The following is a 16,364-nucleotide window of genomic DNA, read 5'->3' as shown; positions in this document are numbered from 1 at the left end:
AAAATTTCTTCCTAAATAAAAATCTAAACTTACATCTTAGAACCTAATCAACCTTATCAAAAACACTAATTAAACCTAAATATTAATTATCAACATTAATTAAAAGAAAAACTACTTGAAAAAATCAAAATTAAAATTAAAAGTGTAAAGTAAACTATTTTTGTGATTTTTCCATTTTATAAAACAATTGATTTTCCAATTAATCCTAAAATGCAAAGTTAAATCCTAAATGCAAAAATGCAAGATATTTTTGTATTTTTCAGATGACTTAAAATGCACAGACAAATGCAAGCAATTAGCCGAAAATGCCACAAAAATTAACAAAATTAAAAATAATGACTAGATATTTTGTTTTAATTTATGGGAGTAACTCATGTAGGGCAAAAATCATGTGCTCACACCATCCTGCTCATATAACACCATCGCTACGCGGAACCTCAACACAGATGAAATTTATCAAGCCGTTTCACAACTCACACGGCATAATATAACATTACACGAAAAAGCCGACGACGAAATAACATCCAACATCCGAATACTCCTCCATAAGGAGCGCTATGCTGAAATGAATACATCCAGCCTGATATAGAGCCCACGTTTACATTTAGATCCATCCACAGACCTCAAGCCGATTCTGATCGTACCGCACTAGGCTAGTAACCTTTCAAGGATCCACAATAACCCTTCTTCCCATGACACACAAGGACAACCGTCGATCCGGAACTAATTTCCACGCTCCACAACCAAATGAACTGAGCGCTCTTCAAGCATAAATTCTCACATGAACGATAGTACCACAATCTCCATACTTGGTTCCAATCTTCGATCAATCAAGTGACTACATGTCACACTTATACCATCTTCCCATGGGACACGCTCCCACGACCTTCCGCACCAGGTAACAAGTCTGCACATCCATACCACTGGCCGCACTAATGCTGTAAAGCAAATCAAAAATCCGAAATCAGTACTCAAAGCCTCTTACACAAGACACCGATCTCAGGTGACGCTAAAGACAACACCAGTTACTCTAACCATCTGAATCATTTTTCCCTGCTCATCCAAGTTGGTGACATTCTTGTCGACACCAAACTGCGACCTTGATCCTCAACTTCCAAACCCCATGCTACTTGATGCACTTAATCATGTCAATACGCAAGAGTACAAGAATTCCATCATAACTCCTAAACCACTAATAGGGTAAACACTTCATCATATATAAACCTTTTACTTAACTCATTTCAAGAGAACCATTGCAACACGTAATTGGAATCCTATAACCGCATAAAATACAACCTCGAGTCGTGATCTAAACCACCATAACCCTTCCAGGGTCCATTTACACATAACAGGCTATAACACTCAAATGTCTTTACATAAAATCAATTACGACGCCCGTCAAGCATCGCACGCACCGCCATCAAGCACATGTATAACTTATCACGCTGAAGGAACTGATCATTTCCACCATCGTGCCAATTCACCATTTCTAACTAATTCGACTTTTTCTAATTTACTCTGGGCTTGACTTAGGAATAATAACAGCCCCATTTAAAACATCACGAACCCAACTCCGCACTCGTCCTGAGTGACCTGATTTCAAGAGACCACGTCGTCTCAAAACCCACGAACCATTTCATACCGTCCTTGTGCGCATCGTGTCTTCAACTGGTATACCAATTCTGATAATTTCTTCTATGAATCCGAAGTTATTTTCTCCCATTCCTCCAATACTATATCGCAGACTAAAGATAACATAGAACACTCCAAGCCCCTTTCATAATCCGCTTAAAAGCTCGATACTTAACCATACCACGGACTCGAAGTCCTTAGGCACCACACTTTAACCTTTGAATCCGCTAGGGCCGTTGTTGAGAGTCACCCACTCTGACTTGGTCCAGAATATAATCAAACCCCCAAGGCTTTGCTAGCACATGAACATTCTCTCAAAGAAGCACCCGGCTGAATCACCTTTCTTGTAAATGACCTCTACACGAAGCATAAATCCTGAATCTTCCCAAAACCTGAACATAAACCGATAAGGACAAGATAGCACATATTCCTCAAATCCTTTGCTCAAATTGCTACTAATGTTTTTTATTTTTCCTTAGTCGTAATAACCTACCAATACACCGATAACCAGAAACCACATAGGTAGACAACCATGCAGTCCAATCATAAACGGTGGGGCTCTCCCACTTAGCTTGAAGCTACAATTACATAACCTTGAGACCCACCGAGGTTCATTCTTCCCCATTGGCATTAGCTAAAAGTCCAACAACGCATTCCAACCTCGAAGTCATGTTCCACCCAAATAAAAATCCGTGGACCTAGTCGCTGTCCACCATGAATTTTCCAAATGGCTCCAGACTATCCTCAAGGCGTGTGACCATCCTACCACAGAACTCATATGTTACTCTGCCACTCTCCCACTTTGGTTCAACCCTCTCCTTTAAGTAACTCCTCGACTTCTACTTTTCACACTTGACCTTCTAAAAATTCAACCACCGCAAAACACCTCCCACGTGTCCTTCCTTGTCCTTCGTCGCCCAATTGTTGCCCCAAATCTGAATCCGTCTCCGTAACACCCGAACAAATGAGCCGCTACCAACTCTAAGCCTCTTATAAGATCATCTTTCTCGACCCTTCAATACTAGAAGTACCAATTCGATTCCAAAATTGCCACACTCTGTTATCTTTGACAACAGCATCTCAGGCACCGTTTCACAATACCATGCCCCAAAGGCAAATTGAAGAAGGCCATAACATTGGCGAACCTTAACGCATTCAACAAGGACGATGATACCACATCACAAGTGAGAACTCTACCACGCTCAAAAATACCAAGCCTCGTTACTCCATCAACCAAAGTCTGAACATTTCTAGTCCGATTGCCTTTCCTCTACGGAAATTGAATACTGAATCACTAAATCATGCACAGTGTAAAACCTCTTTTCAGGTCATTCACTGCCTCGACGCCTAGACAAGCATCCTACCATTACACAAACACTGTGCGATAGCAACGCACAACTCGTCATAACAATCAATGCCAAATCTCAAAACTTTAGGTAATACTGATACTGAGCTGAAATGATAGAACGACCTTCCATAAGGCGACGACAATAGCCCAATCAAATACGCAGGGAGAAACATCCTGAACCACATCTGTAGTACAATTACAATTCCTCAATTCCCGATTTATAACAAGCGTTTCGCGTTGCATAGGATTGAATAGGATAGAAACAAAGGCATAAGCCTCAAAGGAATCAAATCGCCCGATGAGGAATCAAGAAGGGGAGTGCTCCTAATAGCCCTGTAGCCTCTCGAAGATAAGTACAGACATCTCCATACCGATCCGCAAGACTCCACTAGACTCGATCATGACTCGTGAGACCTAAGTGAACCTAGTGCTCTGATACCATGTTATCACGATCCAAAATCCATTAAAGGTCGTGATGGCGCCGGACACCACTGTCAGGCAAGCCAACACTAAATAGTTAGTTAATTCTCATTTTTTTATTTTTGAGATCATAAATTTCCTTCAACTTAACTAGTAAAAGATGAACTTTACAGAATAATAATAATATTTTCCAATTTCAATACTGAATATCCCATCATCATCCTAGAACCCAGTGTCATAAGTGCATGAGCATTTACTAGGAATTAAAATAAAATACAATAATTGTCCAAAATATAAATTTGGACAGAAAGTACTCTGAAGGAGACTCTGCTGGCTGCGGATCGTCTCATAAGATGTAACTCACCTAAGTCCCCATATCAACCACGCCGTTGCGCCCACAAGGCCACTAGACGTACATGTGCCTGTACAACAAAATGTACAACAAGTGTAGTATGAGTACGAAAATAACGCGTACCCAGTAAGTATCCAGTCTAATCTCGAAGAAGTAGTGACGAGAGGTCGACTCCGATACTTACTACGGCCAACAATAATATACCGATAATATGATAAATTATGGATTTCTTTAAGGCGACTGTAAACTCAATAACATGAAGGAGGAAAATAATTCTTTTATTAATAGGAGATTTCAAAATTTATTTTCATCTTTTAACAATTTATATCTCCGGCCAATGAGGCCACATCAATTATCAAAAATTCCAAAACAGTGAATTAAGTCATGCGCAAATCATGCTGAGGTCGTACGGCCCGATCCAACATAATATTAAACAGTGCACTGTCGGAGGGTCGAACGGCGCAAACCATAGATGCATCTATTTACCCCGCTCGCGAATCATACATGCGACGCGGTCAAATATAAATTTAAGGAATTACCCCGCTCGCGAATCATACATGCGACGCGGTCAAATGTAATTTTAAGGAGTTTCCCCGCTCGCGGATCATACTTGCGATGCGGTCAAATATAAATTTATCATTAAATCATAACCCTTTCTTCATTCTTTTCAAAATAAAGACAAATCAACATGAAACTTTTAAATCCTTAAAAATCCTCAACTTAGTTCCATTTAATACAATTAACAAATATAATCAAGTAACGGTATCCATAAAGCATGGTGTAAACCTAAAACTACCCGAACATAAACAGGAATAGTAGCTACGTACAAACTCTCGTCACCTCGTGCGTACGTAGCCCCACAAATAGAAGTACAAATCGAATCATTTCACCTGTGGGGTGAATTCTCTCTTACAAGGCTAGAAAGGAGACTTACCTCGCTCCGAAGTTCCATAACCGGCTCCAACATCGCTCTAACACCTCAAACCGGTGTCCGTCGCTCCAAAACTAGTCAAGCAGTGTGCAAACAATAAAAATATACTCTAATACTCATAATAAATCAATTTATAACAACTCCCAACTCCGTTCGAAAAGTCAATAAAGTCAACCCTCGGGACCACGTGCCCGTATTCCCACAATTGTTGAAAATAAATACTACCCATAACTCATATGGTCTATATCCAAAAATTCATCCAATTTCGTCCATGAATCGACCCTCAAATCAAGGATTACTATTTTTTAACTTTGGTGCTCAAAATCCCAATTTCTACAATCCAAACACGGATAAAAATAGAAACCAACAGAAATAATCATGGAGAAATATCAAAATAAAGGTCAGATATTTACTCCCTTGTTGAGACGAGAACAACGCTGCGAAAATCACCTCAAACGGAGCTCTAGAACTCAAGATTTGCCCAAAATACTAAAATTCTCGGTTTAAAACACTGTCCAGGCGATTTTTCTTCATCGCCTTTGCGAGAGACCTTCTCGTTCTCGAAGAGAAATTTTTTGCATTGACCGGTCAACCCAGAAATCCTTCTTCGCGTTCGCGGAACCTCTCTCACGTTCACGAAGAACAAATCTTCGCACCAAAAATCAGCAATTTTGTCCGACACGGAAATGGGCATAACTCTCTCATACGACATCGAAATTCGACGATTCTTGTTGCTACGACTCCGTAATTACGATACAGATCTAGTGGTTCAATACAATCATAAATCAAAGGTCATTTGCTCAATATATTGCCCTTTATGTCCAAAAAGAAACGACGCCGAAACATCAAATAAGAGCGCGATACAACCCAAACACCTCCGAAACACACCCGAGGCCCTTGGGACCCCGTCCAATCACACAAACCAGTCCCATAACATAACACGGACTTGCTAGAGGCCTCAAATCACATCAAACAACATCAAAATCATGAATCACACCCCTATTCAAGCTTAATAAACTTTAGAACTTCCAACTTCCACATTCGATGCCGAAACCTATCAAATCACGCCCGATTGACCTCAAATTTTGCACACAAGTAACATTTGACATTACGGACCTACTCCAACTTCCGGAATCGGAAGCCGACCCCCATATCAGAAAGTCCAATTCCTGTCAAACTCCTCAAAAACCTTCAAATTTCTAACTTTCGCCAAATGACCCCAAAATGACCTACCTCCTACGGACCCCCGAATTCACTTCCGGATGCGCTCCCAACACACCAGAATCACCCTATGGAACTATTCTCAGACTCAAAATCCCAAACAGACATCGGTAACATTGAAATGCACTTCAACCCAAAATTATGATATTCTTCCAAAATGCTAACTTCCACAATTGGTGCCGAAACGCTCCTGGGTCATCCAAAACCGGATTCGGACATACACCCGAGTCCAAAATCATCATACGAACCTGTCGGAACCTTCAAATCCCGATTCCGAGGTCGTTTACTCAAAATCCAACCTTAGTCAGAATCTTACAACTTAAGCTTCCGAAATGAGAATTCTCTTTCAAAACCAACTACGAACCTCCCGAATTTCAATTCCGACCACGTGTCATAATACTTGAAGTGTAGCTGCTCGTGGCCTCAAACCGCCGAACGATGTGCTAGATTTCAAAACGACTAGTCGAGTCGTTACAAATTTAGTCAATATTATTTAGAAAAATAGAATTAAATTTAAAAGAAAATATATTTCAAGAGTAATAAAATATATATCTTCAATTATATTACAAAAAGAAGGTAGCAGACAAAACTATTAAACAAAGTAATATGCTAATAAAAATTTCTATTAACAATGATATAATATCAAATAATGGATAACATAATAAAACAAATACATGACAAAAAATTTATTCGATGCCTATATAAGTCCGTCTAATTTAATAGAGATTTTATTCATTAAAATTTAGATAATATTATTGAGAATAATAGAATAAATTTTAAAGAAAAAAATATTTCAAGAGTAATAAATATATATTTTAGATTATATTAAAAAATAAGTAGTAGACGAAAATATTAAACAAAGTAATATGCTAATAAAAATTATAAAAAAATACAATTATACTAAATATTGGATAATATAATAAAAAAAAATACATAAAAAAAAGTTATTCAATACCTATATAAGTCCCTTTAGTTTAATAGATATTTTATTCATTAGAATTCAGACAATATTATTGAATAATAGAATAAACTTTAAAATAAAAAAATTTATTTCAAGAGTAATAAAATATATAAGATNATTATAAAAAGTAATATGTTAATAAAAATTTCTATCAACGATGTAATAATACTAAATATTGGATAATATAATAAAGAAAAATATAGAAGAAAAAAGTTATTTGATGCCTATATAAGTCCCTTTAATTTAATAGAGATTTTATTCATCAAAATTCAGATAATTTATTGAACAACATAATAAAATTTAGAATAAAAAAATATTTCAAGAGTAATAAAATATATATCTTCTCTTACATTACAAAAAGAAAGCGAGCAGGCAAAAATATTAAACAAAGTAATATGATAATAAAATTTCTATTAACAATGTAATATTACTAAACATTGGATAATATAATAAAGAAAAATATAGAACAAAAAGTTATTTAATGACTATATAAGTGTTTTTAATTTAATAGAGGTTTTTTTTGGGTATATTGTATTGACAAATAAGATGATAATTGAAATTTTATTAAAAACGATCTAATATGTTCAAACAAGCCCGATCATAATTTAACTTAATTAGTATTTTTTTAATATTGTCCACGCACGGATACGATTACTAGTTGCTTATAGTAATGTAGAAAGTTGGAAGAACGAAGTTTCCGCTGAGCTTGTTAACAAATCTGGCAAGAAAAATAAATTTCCCAAAATTTACAAATCTAAACAGAAAAAGAATTAAGGGTGTGTTTGGTATAATGGACACGGAAAATATTTTCTTGAAAAACAAGTAGTAATCTTATTCATTTTCCGGTGTTTGGTATGCAAATTAAGGAAAATTTCGAATATGTAACCAAAAGATAAAAAAATTAAAACTAAAAATATACTTTAAAAAATATTTTTTTCGCAGGGTAGGGGGCAGGAGGGTGTGTAGAAAAACGAAAAAACAGAAATTTGAAATTACAAAAAAAAAAAGTAAAAAAAAAGACATTTCTTTTTTGGGGAGGGGAGGGTGGTGACGGAAAAATAAAAACTGAAATTTCAAAAAAAAGCCTTTTTGGAGAGAGTGGGTGGGTGGGTAGGCTTGGGGTGGAGTTGGGTTGGTGGGTGTGGGGTGGGTTGGTGAGGGTGGAGAATAGGGTGGAGAAGGTTGAGAAAGAGTTTTAGTAAATATTTTTCCTTCTCTGGTTCTCTTGATAAGGAAAATATTTTTCTCAAATTGGAGAAAAATGAGTTTATAAGGAAAATAGTTTCCAAAATATTTAAGCCAATCAAATATGAAAAAATTAGAAAATATTCTCTGAAAAGGGAAAATATTTTCCTTCGTACCAAACACAACCTAAAAATAAAACATCACGTGTTTAAAATTTAGAACTCTAACTGTATGCAGGAATAAAATAGAGTTTCGACTAAGCATTTTACAAATCCGAGTTAAAAAGGCTCCAAAAATGCATGATTTTAAAAAAGAAAAAATTTATTTTAATTTTTAAAAAAATGTCTCGTGTTTAAAATTCAATGTAATGTATATATAACTTAAATCCATCAAATTATAAGTGGAGCAAGTTGTAAATTGAGGCAAGTTTAAACGGGTTCTTATGTTAAGCCAAGTGAATTGAACAGGCGTCTCTCTGTTTTACGCACTCTCTCTCGTTTGCTCTTTGATTTAGCAAATATGGCGGATCGAACACAATTCATTTTACGTCCCTCTCCTACAATCACTCCTTTACCGCTACTTGACCATTTCCCATTCTCCTTCTACCTCGCTTCTTTCCTCTTCTCTGTCAATTTCTCCTCCACTATTCAGTATTTTTCTTCAGTACTCGTCCCCCCATAGGGAACTGGAAATTCCTTTGTTTTTTTTTCTCTTCACGTGAAGAAGATGTGCAGAAAATTAGTGTATAGGGATTGATTTTTTATTTTTTTAGCTTCGAAAAATGGTTAATCATTGAGACAATATATCAATCATTTTTTTGCCAACCGCCATGGCTGCTTCTCTTGCGAAGTATATGTTGGGTTTCTTTGTTGTTTCGGCAATACTATGGAGTATAATCAAGTAAGTCAATTGCAGTTCAAGTATTTAGCAATTGTTACTATATCATGTGAATAATGAATGCTTCGCTCTCGCTTACATTTCTATGACACTCTTTCAATTTTGGGACATTCTCAGATTATTTATCTATCAAACTATTTTTTCAATCATTACCACACTCAGCATTCCATTTTATGTGACACTCCCCCAAAATGGTTTTTCTTTGACTAGGATTTTCATATATTCTTAAAATATACTCCTTATGTTACATTTATCTTGTTCGGTACGAAGTATAAGAAAGAAAGACAGACTTTTGAAACATGCCATAATGTTTGTGTGGTTGTAAAAGCTTCACAACTAGAGTAAAATGAGAAGTTTAATGTTATATTGTTTTCAATATAGAAATGTAATTCGTTTTTGGAATGGATTAATAAGTAAATAGCGTCACATAAATTGGAAAGGAGAGGATATTTTTTATTAATAACCGGAGATCTCTTCTGAGTTAGCAACCCAATAGTATGGGCCCGCTCTCTATCTTGCTCTCACTTAATTGTTAGGTGAACTGTGCGGCCTATACTTTTGTGTATATAAGTAGGAAGTATTATACTTGTAGTCATAAGTTTAGCTAAGTTTGCTATTTCTCTGGTAAACGACGTTCATGGTACAATAGCTTCCCCGTTTGGGTTGTCAATGAGGCTTCTGTTTCTTCTGTACTTCTGACTGATGTTATGGATTAATATAAGCTGCTAACTTCTGTGCGCCCTATGCACACATCCCGCCTTGTGTCTTTATCACTGAATCAAAGCCTTATGGGGAAAAAACTGCAAAATATATTTCAAATATAAAACTATATAACTTATTGTACTCTCACTAGTTCAAACTATGCTAATTTAAATTGTTTTTGTATAATGAAGGAACTAATGTCCGTATTAAGATGGAAAATTGAATGGATTGACCCTAATACTGCGAACTCATATTCTTTTTGAAAAAAAAAACAAAGTATTATATTGTCACGTAGAATGAAAGGAGGGAGAATTATTCATTATTAGTTGAACTTTAGCGGTTGTGCTAATTCTTTCTCGAATAAAATTAGACACTAGTGCATGTAGCAGATAAAGAAAGATTTTCAATCCATTCACAATTCTCTTCTCTATATTGATCTGATAGAGTGGTTCTGTAGAATGTAATGCTTAACTTAATTGGATTAGACTCGTGTTTAGTGATATGCTTGTTTTAGTGATATGCTTGTCTTCACTGCTTCTATTTGGTGCAAAATATTAATCGTAAGTTTATTGTAGGTCATATGTAACATCGAGTCTTACTAGTGATGAGAAAGTGTTAGTGCAGAAAAGTTTCCATTTTTCTTGTTGCGAGCATTAAGCAGTCTAGTTCTATTGAGCTTAACGATTTAAAAAAAAGTTTAGTTCTATCTAGAGAAATTTGTTAGCTAAAACATTTGTGCGTCTCGTTTGGTCAATCTTGAAACCATGAGCAATTTTCTTTTCTTCTATAACCTTTTCCTTTTTCATTCATTGAATTATTTTTAGTGCGTGCTCACTATGCATTTCTTGCTCAGATTTGGTTCCAGGTTGTTTATATGGATTTTAAGCCGGGTCATGAAAGCCTCCATTTCATTCCGTGTGGGAGGATGTAATTGCTTGAGAGATGTGGCGGTGAAGTTCAACAAGGTAGTTTTTTTTTTTAATAACTTTTTTCTATTTCAGTTTGATCTGTAACTTTAAGGGAGTGATATCAACTGTCTCTGATGCTGTCTTTGTTTCGTGGAACAGTTTTTAACTAGACTAAATTTACTACTTTTTGCTTTGTTTTCTGTCATTGTTTTGGCTGACTATGTTTGAATTTCTGCATACATTTTCCAACTACGTACTGCTTTGTGTCAACCTTTACAGGTGATGTACTACTTAAGTAGTTGGTTAGATAATAAGTATCAACCTTTAACTGCATGGATATTCCCAGCAGTTTTGTACTCTTTTCTGGTACCATCTTGGTATTCAGTTAATAAACCTTTACCTTTTCTAAAAAAAAAAGATAATAAGTAATAGGAAGTTTATTTGTTAGTCTTGACACTTGGCTTTTACAATATACAAGATTATTAGTGATTTTACTTTTCATCTTAGGTTAATGTCCTGATTAAGACTACTATAGGATTTGTAAACATATCTAATATTATTTTTAGGACTTAAGGTTTTAGTTTTTTGTGATCCAAATTGACTGTAACAGTGTGATTCTTGGAGTAAATGTGACTCCTATAGAGCTTCTCCTTCCTGTACCATGGTTGTCCTGTTAAGATCTGAAATATGACTCTTATTCTTTTAGATTATGTTAAAGCTTTAATTCTTGCCCCAGTGTTAGAAATTTTACTTTCTTTTCCCTGGAAAAGCATTTTCTCTTTGCAAGCCAAGTTTATTGGTAGAGGTACAGGAGACAACTCAACTTATGTTGTATTAGGCTAGTACATGATAGCATACTTGTGAAGATCTTGATTGAAACAGTGTTGTTAACCATGTTTCCAAAATGGCTCATATTCACTTGGTGCCTACTCCTCCTTGGAAAAACATGCCAAAGATCATGTAGCTAATCTACAGGTGAAACTTTCTTTGATCATAGCTCGAGTTGAATCATGAATGGTTGTGGGCAAAACCTTCTCATTTGGAAAAATCATTAGTATTGTCTATTTCCAGTGCCTTCGAAGAATTGTCATTGAAAATATCTTAATCTATGGAGAACTGTTTTCTGTAATGATGATATTACGTTTGTCTTTATTCTCTCAAGTACCATCCATTGCTTAGAGTGCTGTACACTTTAACTAGTTTTGGCCATGCCAGCAAGCTTTTTGGTTTTAGATCAACTAAAAAAGTGGAAGAACCTAAGTTGCTCGGACTCAAGTGCAGGTGTCCGATACAGGTGCGGATCTAGAGGTCGGATCCTTCATTATCTAAATTTTAAGATTCAGGGATATGGATCGTGATACGGATATGGGTATGGAGATTCGGCTAAAAATAATTCAAATATCTAAAAATAGTGTTATAAAAATATGTCTAACTTATGAGACATTATGTGAAAAACTTATAACGTATTCCGAGAAGGAGAAAATATTGATCAAGAGGAGAATCCAAGAAGGAGATAAAAGGAAATGTACTAACAAGTAACAATAAAAAATTCTATATACAAGGTATTTCATTTTCTTCAATTTCACCCTAGCTTTTATTTTGATTTCATAAATCGTAGTATCTGTCCCAAATTTCTCCGTCGATTTTGGTCGAAGTGCCCAAAATCGGCTGACCAAATCCGATAAGGATCCCACACCCACACCCACGTCGTGTCGACACTGGTACGGCATAGAAAGTGAAGAGTCCAAGCAACTTAGGGAAGAACACTTTGGCCTTCTTGGCATCAGATCTTTTGAGTTGCAGGATATGAACTGACTAGAACAGAGTCCTTGTTAGCAAGCATTACCTTTTATTCGAAAAAAATTTGGTATCTGAATCTAAAATATTACTCTTGCCATTTTTGTGCTTGAGTTCCAGAATAGAAATTAATGTTATGGAAATATATGTTATTCCCGTACTTGGGGTTGTTTTTACACCAAAGTCTGAAGTGCATAATGATTTAGCTAGGTCCTCCACTTAAGGGAATTCTTAAGTTGCTGTAACTAACTGTTCTGGCATTGATTTGCAAGTTTGTGATTGTTTACTTGACAAGGCAAGAATTCCCTGCAAGATGTTCTATATATGCTGGGTCATGATTTACTTTAATCTTTGTTCTCATCACTAGAACTGATAATTTTCAGGGTGCTGTTGAGAGCATATTCATCAGTGAAATCAGACTCAGTATACGACAGTCCTTGGTTAAGCTCGGGGATGGGTTGATCTCGAGGGATCCAAAACTACAGCTGTTAATATGCGGTTTAAAAGTTGTAATGAGGGCTTCAAGTAAAAGCTCAAAGAAAACAAGCTCAAAGAGAGCAAGATCTCGTAAATCTCGGAAATTAGGTAGAGGGAAGTGGATGGTTGTAGCTAATATAGCCAGGTTTTTGTCAGTTTCTATGACTGAGACGGTTGTTAAGGTAAGACTGGCTCCAATTATTACACTTGATCGTTTGGGTGTTTATGATTATTTGCCAGTTCTTCCATCGTACTGATACACCAGACTCTCTTACGGATGTTGCTTTATTTATCTTTTTTGTCAAGTTTTTTTACTGTTTGTAATTGTGCATGCTGAAGATTTTTGTTACAAAAACATATTTGAATAATTTTTTGATTCACTGAGATTCTTACTTCATTGTGAGCGGAAATAACTAAACAAGGAATTTAATTGCTTTTGCTTGTACAGTGAACTACCTCCGAGTTTGTTCAACTTATACATAGAAGGATTTGAATTGTAGGTTAATGCTTACAAGAAACCAGTTGAAGTATACCTTGGAGATCAAGGTTCAAATCGTAGTGTGGACAAAAAGTAGGCGATTTTTTTCCATATGCCTAAGCCTTGGTGGGCAGAATTACCCGGTACCTGTGCTGGTAGGAGGTAGCAGGTACCCAGTGGAATAGTTGAGTGTGCGAAAGATGGCCTGGGCAGCATCATTATTTAAAAAAACAAAGGAAATCAGTTGAAGTATATGATTGACTGATGGGAACATATTGATTCTTGTTTTAACTGATTTCGCAATAAATGTGAAACTAGAGATCCTACTAAATTAATCAGAATAAAGGAATCTGCATCTTAATAGATAATATCTAACCATTTGTACAAATTCCATTGTAACATGTTCTTGGCGGACGTGGCCGGACCAGATTTAGAAGGGCAGCATTATAAGACTTTGGGCACTTTTTGGGGTTATAGTGGGACGATATGAAGTGAAGGTAAATGTTCAGACGGTGTACATTGAGAAAAGCTGGCAAGGAAGTAGCTTTAAGAGTGCAGGCAAGAACAAAAGGGAACAAACAAAGAACAAATGGAGCCAAAAGAGCTTGGAGTTGGTGTGAACGACATGCTTAGTATATCAAGAAAGGAAAATGACGAAAACCTCAATGAGTGGAGTGTAATTTTTTGAAGGGGTTAATTAGTTGTAATCACTACTCTAAGGTATTTGGGGGGATAGATATTTTTGAGGTTTGGATATTCTATTTTTATTGGTATACTCTGCCGTGCATAGGTTCCCCTTTGAGTGCTTTTAATTTAGTTATATAACCTATCAAAAGATAAAACGTGTTCTTATATTTCTTTTTAAAGTTATATATGGGAAACTGGAAAAAATATTATAGACTCTTCTTATACTTTTGGATACAGATCATTAAAAAGCACTACCAAGAAGAGAATAATCAGGAGTACTCCATTAGTTAGTGGTATTGGGTAATATCAGTAAAGCTTTATCTGGATGGAAATTCACTAGCCATAGAGTGAAGGAATTGTACGAAATTAGTTTCTGTCCTGCAATGACCTATAGCCATACTGTAGTATGTTAATGCAATGATCGCTAGATAAAGTTGTTCTTAATGTGACATCTTTTTGTTCCTAATTTGTTCTAAAACACATGTTATTGTTTTCCTTTGTGATGCTTATGTTCTTGTTTATTTCGGTAGCTTTTTTTCCCCTCATGTATCATGTTTCTTATGCATGTTGATTGTCTCTTTAAATTTTGTAGACACCAAAAGCTGGTTTGGAAGTTAAAGGAATGACACTTGATATATCTAAAGATAGTGGATCAGAGCCAGCCTTGTCTGTCAAGTTGCACGTTACTTCTATTCTTGTTCACTTATGTGAATCACAAATCAGTTCTGGTCAATCATCAATGCACAGCGGATCTTTTCCTGCCAACAGTGCAATACTAACCATGACGGAAAGGACCTCTGCCCCTTTCAGTTGTGAGGAAGTTTCTCTCTTGTGTGAGTTTGGCCATGATAGGTATTACCTTTTTCAATTGTTTCATTTTAAAGAAGAATTCATTATGTAGTTTAATTTATTCAGTAACTGACAATTTATGGGACCTCTCTGGTCATTCAAATCCTAGTTACTTCTCTTGTAGCCCATACATAGTAATATACTTTCTGGTTGTGTTAGATATGAATCTAAGCTTTCGGAGTGCCGTTACTGTCCATGCCATTATTTTCTTCCTACAACTTTTTAACAGCTCGGGCCGTCTCATTACCTTTGTTGCTTTAAACACGAGAACCTTTTCTAAGATAATCAGTTGGCTCAACTACTTCTACATTTTCTTGCTTTTTTCTTTACTTAGGAAATTTTAAAGGTTATAACTTATAAGCTTAATATGTGCACCAAATTTGTTTAGTTTTCTTTGGAAGTAGAAGCCCTCAAGCATCTCATACAGCTAAATTTCCAAAAGATGGAAAATAATTCTCCTCCACAAGAGCATAAGATGCCTTATATTACCTAAGTAATTGTACCTCTCAATATGCTGTACAAAAGTAACACAAATATCTAAACTAGAGCTTTCTTTAATTTCTGCAAGTCATTTTGTCCAATTAAACCTTCAAAAAATTGTCCATATGTGAAGAACGAGTAGTCCCAGCTTATATATTAAGAAAACAGCTATTTGATATGCAATACATGTTGAGGTGATAGTTTTACAGCTCCCTTTCCTTATCTAACTACAATAAGATTTTGAGATAAAGAGCATGTTGAGCTTACACAGGTTGAGCAGAAGGAACTTTCTTAGATCATGTCATCTTGTTTGATGGAAAACATGGATATGTCAAAAGGGGCTGATTATGCAAAACTATAGAAGTTCTTTGATAAATCGTGAAGTACAGAGACGAATTTCATTGAGGAGAAGAGAACTTGCTGTTTATAAAGATGTAGCACCTATATTTATATATAGGAAAATGATACATTGAAAAACCCCAATCATAGGAATACTAGGATGGTAGCTTGTCAATCAAGAAATAAAACAGAAGGCAGTAAGATAGAAGTTCCACAACTTTTTGGAATTGGATTGATAGTAGATATCTGAAATCAAACAAAAACACAATTGTGTGGATGTAAATATTTGAGCTAGAGTTGCTTGGTGCTCTATAACAATAGCACTTGCCTGGTGCTGTTATTGTGAATAAAATAACCTTACTTCATCGTAAACAGGTTTGAGCTAGAGCTGCTATATCACTGAACAGTGAGCATGAAAATGTCATCGTGAACAAAATTTCACCTTTTAACTTAAATATGTCCTGCATGAAGGGGACACGTATTTTTTGACTTTGCTAGATGAAAAGTTTACCGGCTATTTAAACAGCAACCGGCTTTCTGTTTTATGCTATTCGAAACAACAATGTTTTGTGGCATTAAAAAGAGCAACTTAATTAGCTCTTCTCGATTCTCATTTATAGATGAGACGGGAAGTATATCATCCAACAGACCTGTTTGCTACTATTCTTTGCCATACTAGATCCATTCAGTTGTGACTTAT

General features: G+C 35.7%; 1 protein-coding gene across 1 annotated transcript in view; it reads left to right on the top strand.

Annotated features, from left to right (window-relative positions):
* Window positions 1-8,482: 8,482 nt before the first annotated feature.
* The window catches only part of LOC109207026 (protein SABRE-like), a 31,042-nt gene continuing 23,160 nt past the window's right edge, over window positions 8,483-16,364 (top strand). Inside the window, exons 1-4 of the mRNA XM_019369903.1 lie at window positions 8,483-8,950; window positions 10,503-10,614; window positions 12,738-13,013; window positions 14,589-14,848. Of these exons, the coding sequence (XP_019225448.1) occupies window positions 8,880-8,950; window positions 10,503-10,614; window positions 12,738-13,013; window positions 14,589-14,848 (719 nt within the window). The 5' untranslated portion in view covers window positions 8,483-8,879. The remainder of the gene's footprint in view (window positions 8,951-10,502; window positions 10,615-12,737; window positions 13,014-14,588; window positions 14,849-16,364) is intronic.

Source organism: Nicotiana attenuata, unplaced genomic scaffold (genome assembly GCF_001879085.1).
Source record: "Nicotiana attenuata strain UT unplaced genomic scaffold, NIATTr2, whole genome shotgun sequence".
Lineage (NCBI taxonomy): Eukaryota > Viridiplantae > Streptophyta > Magnoliopsida > Solanales > Solanaceae > Nicotiana > Nicotiana attenuata.
Note: the sequence above shows the minus strand (reverse complement) of the source record. Positions and strands in the feature narration are given on the sequence as shown.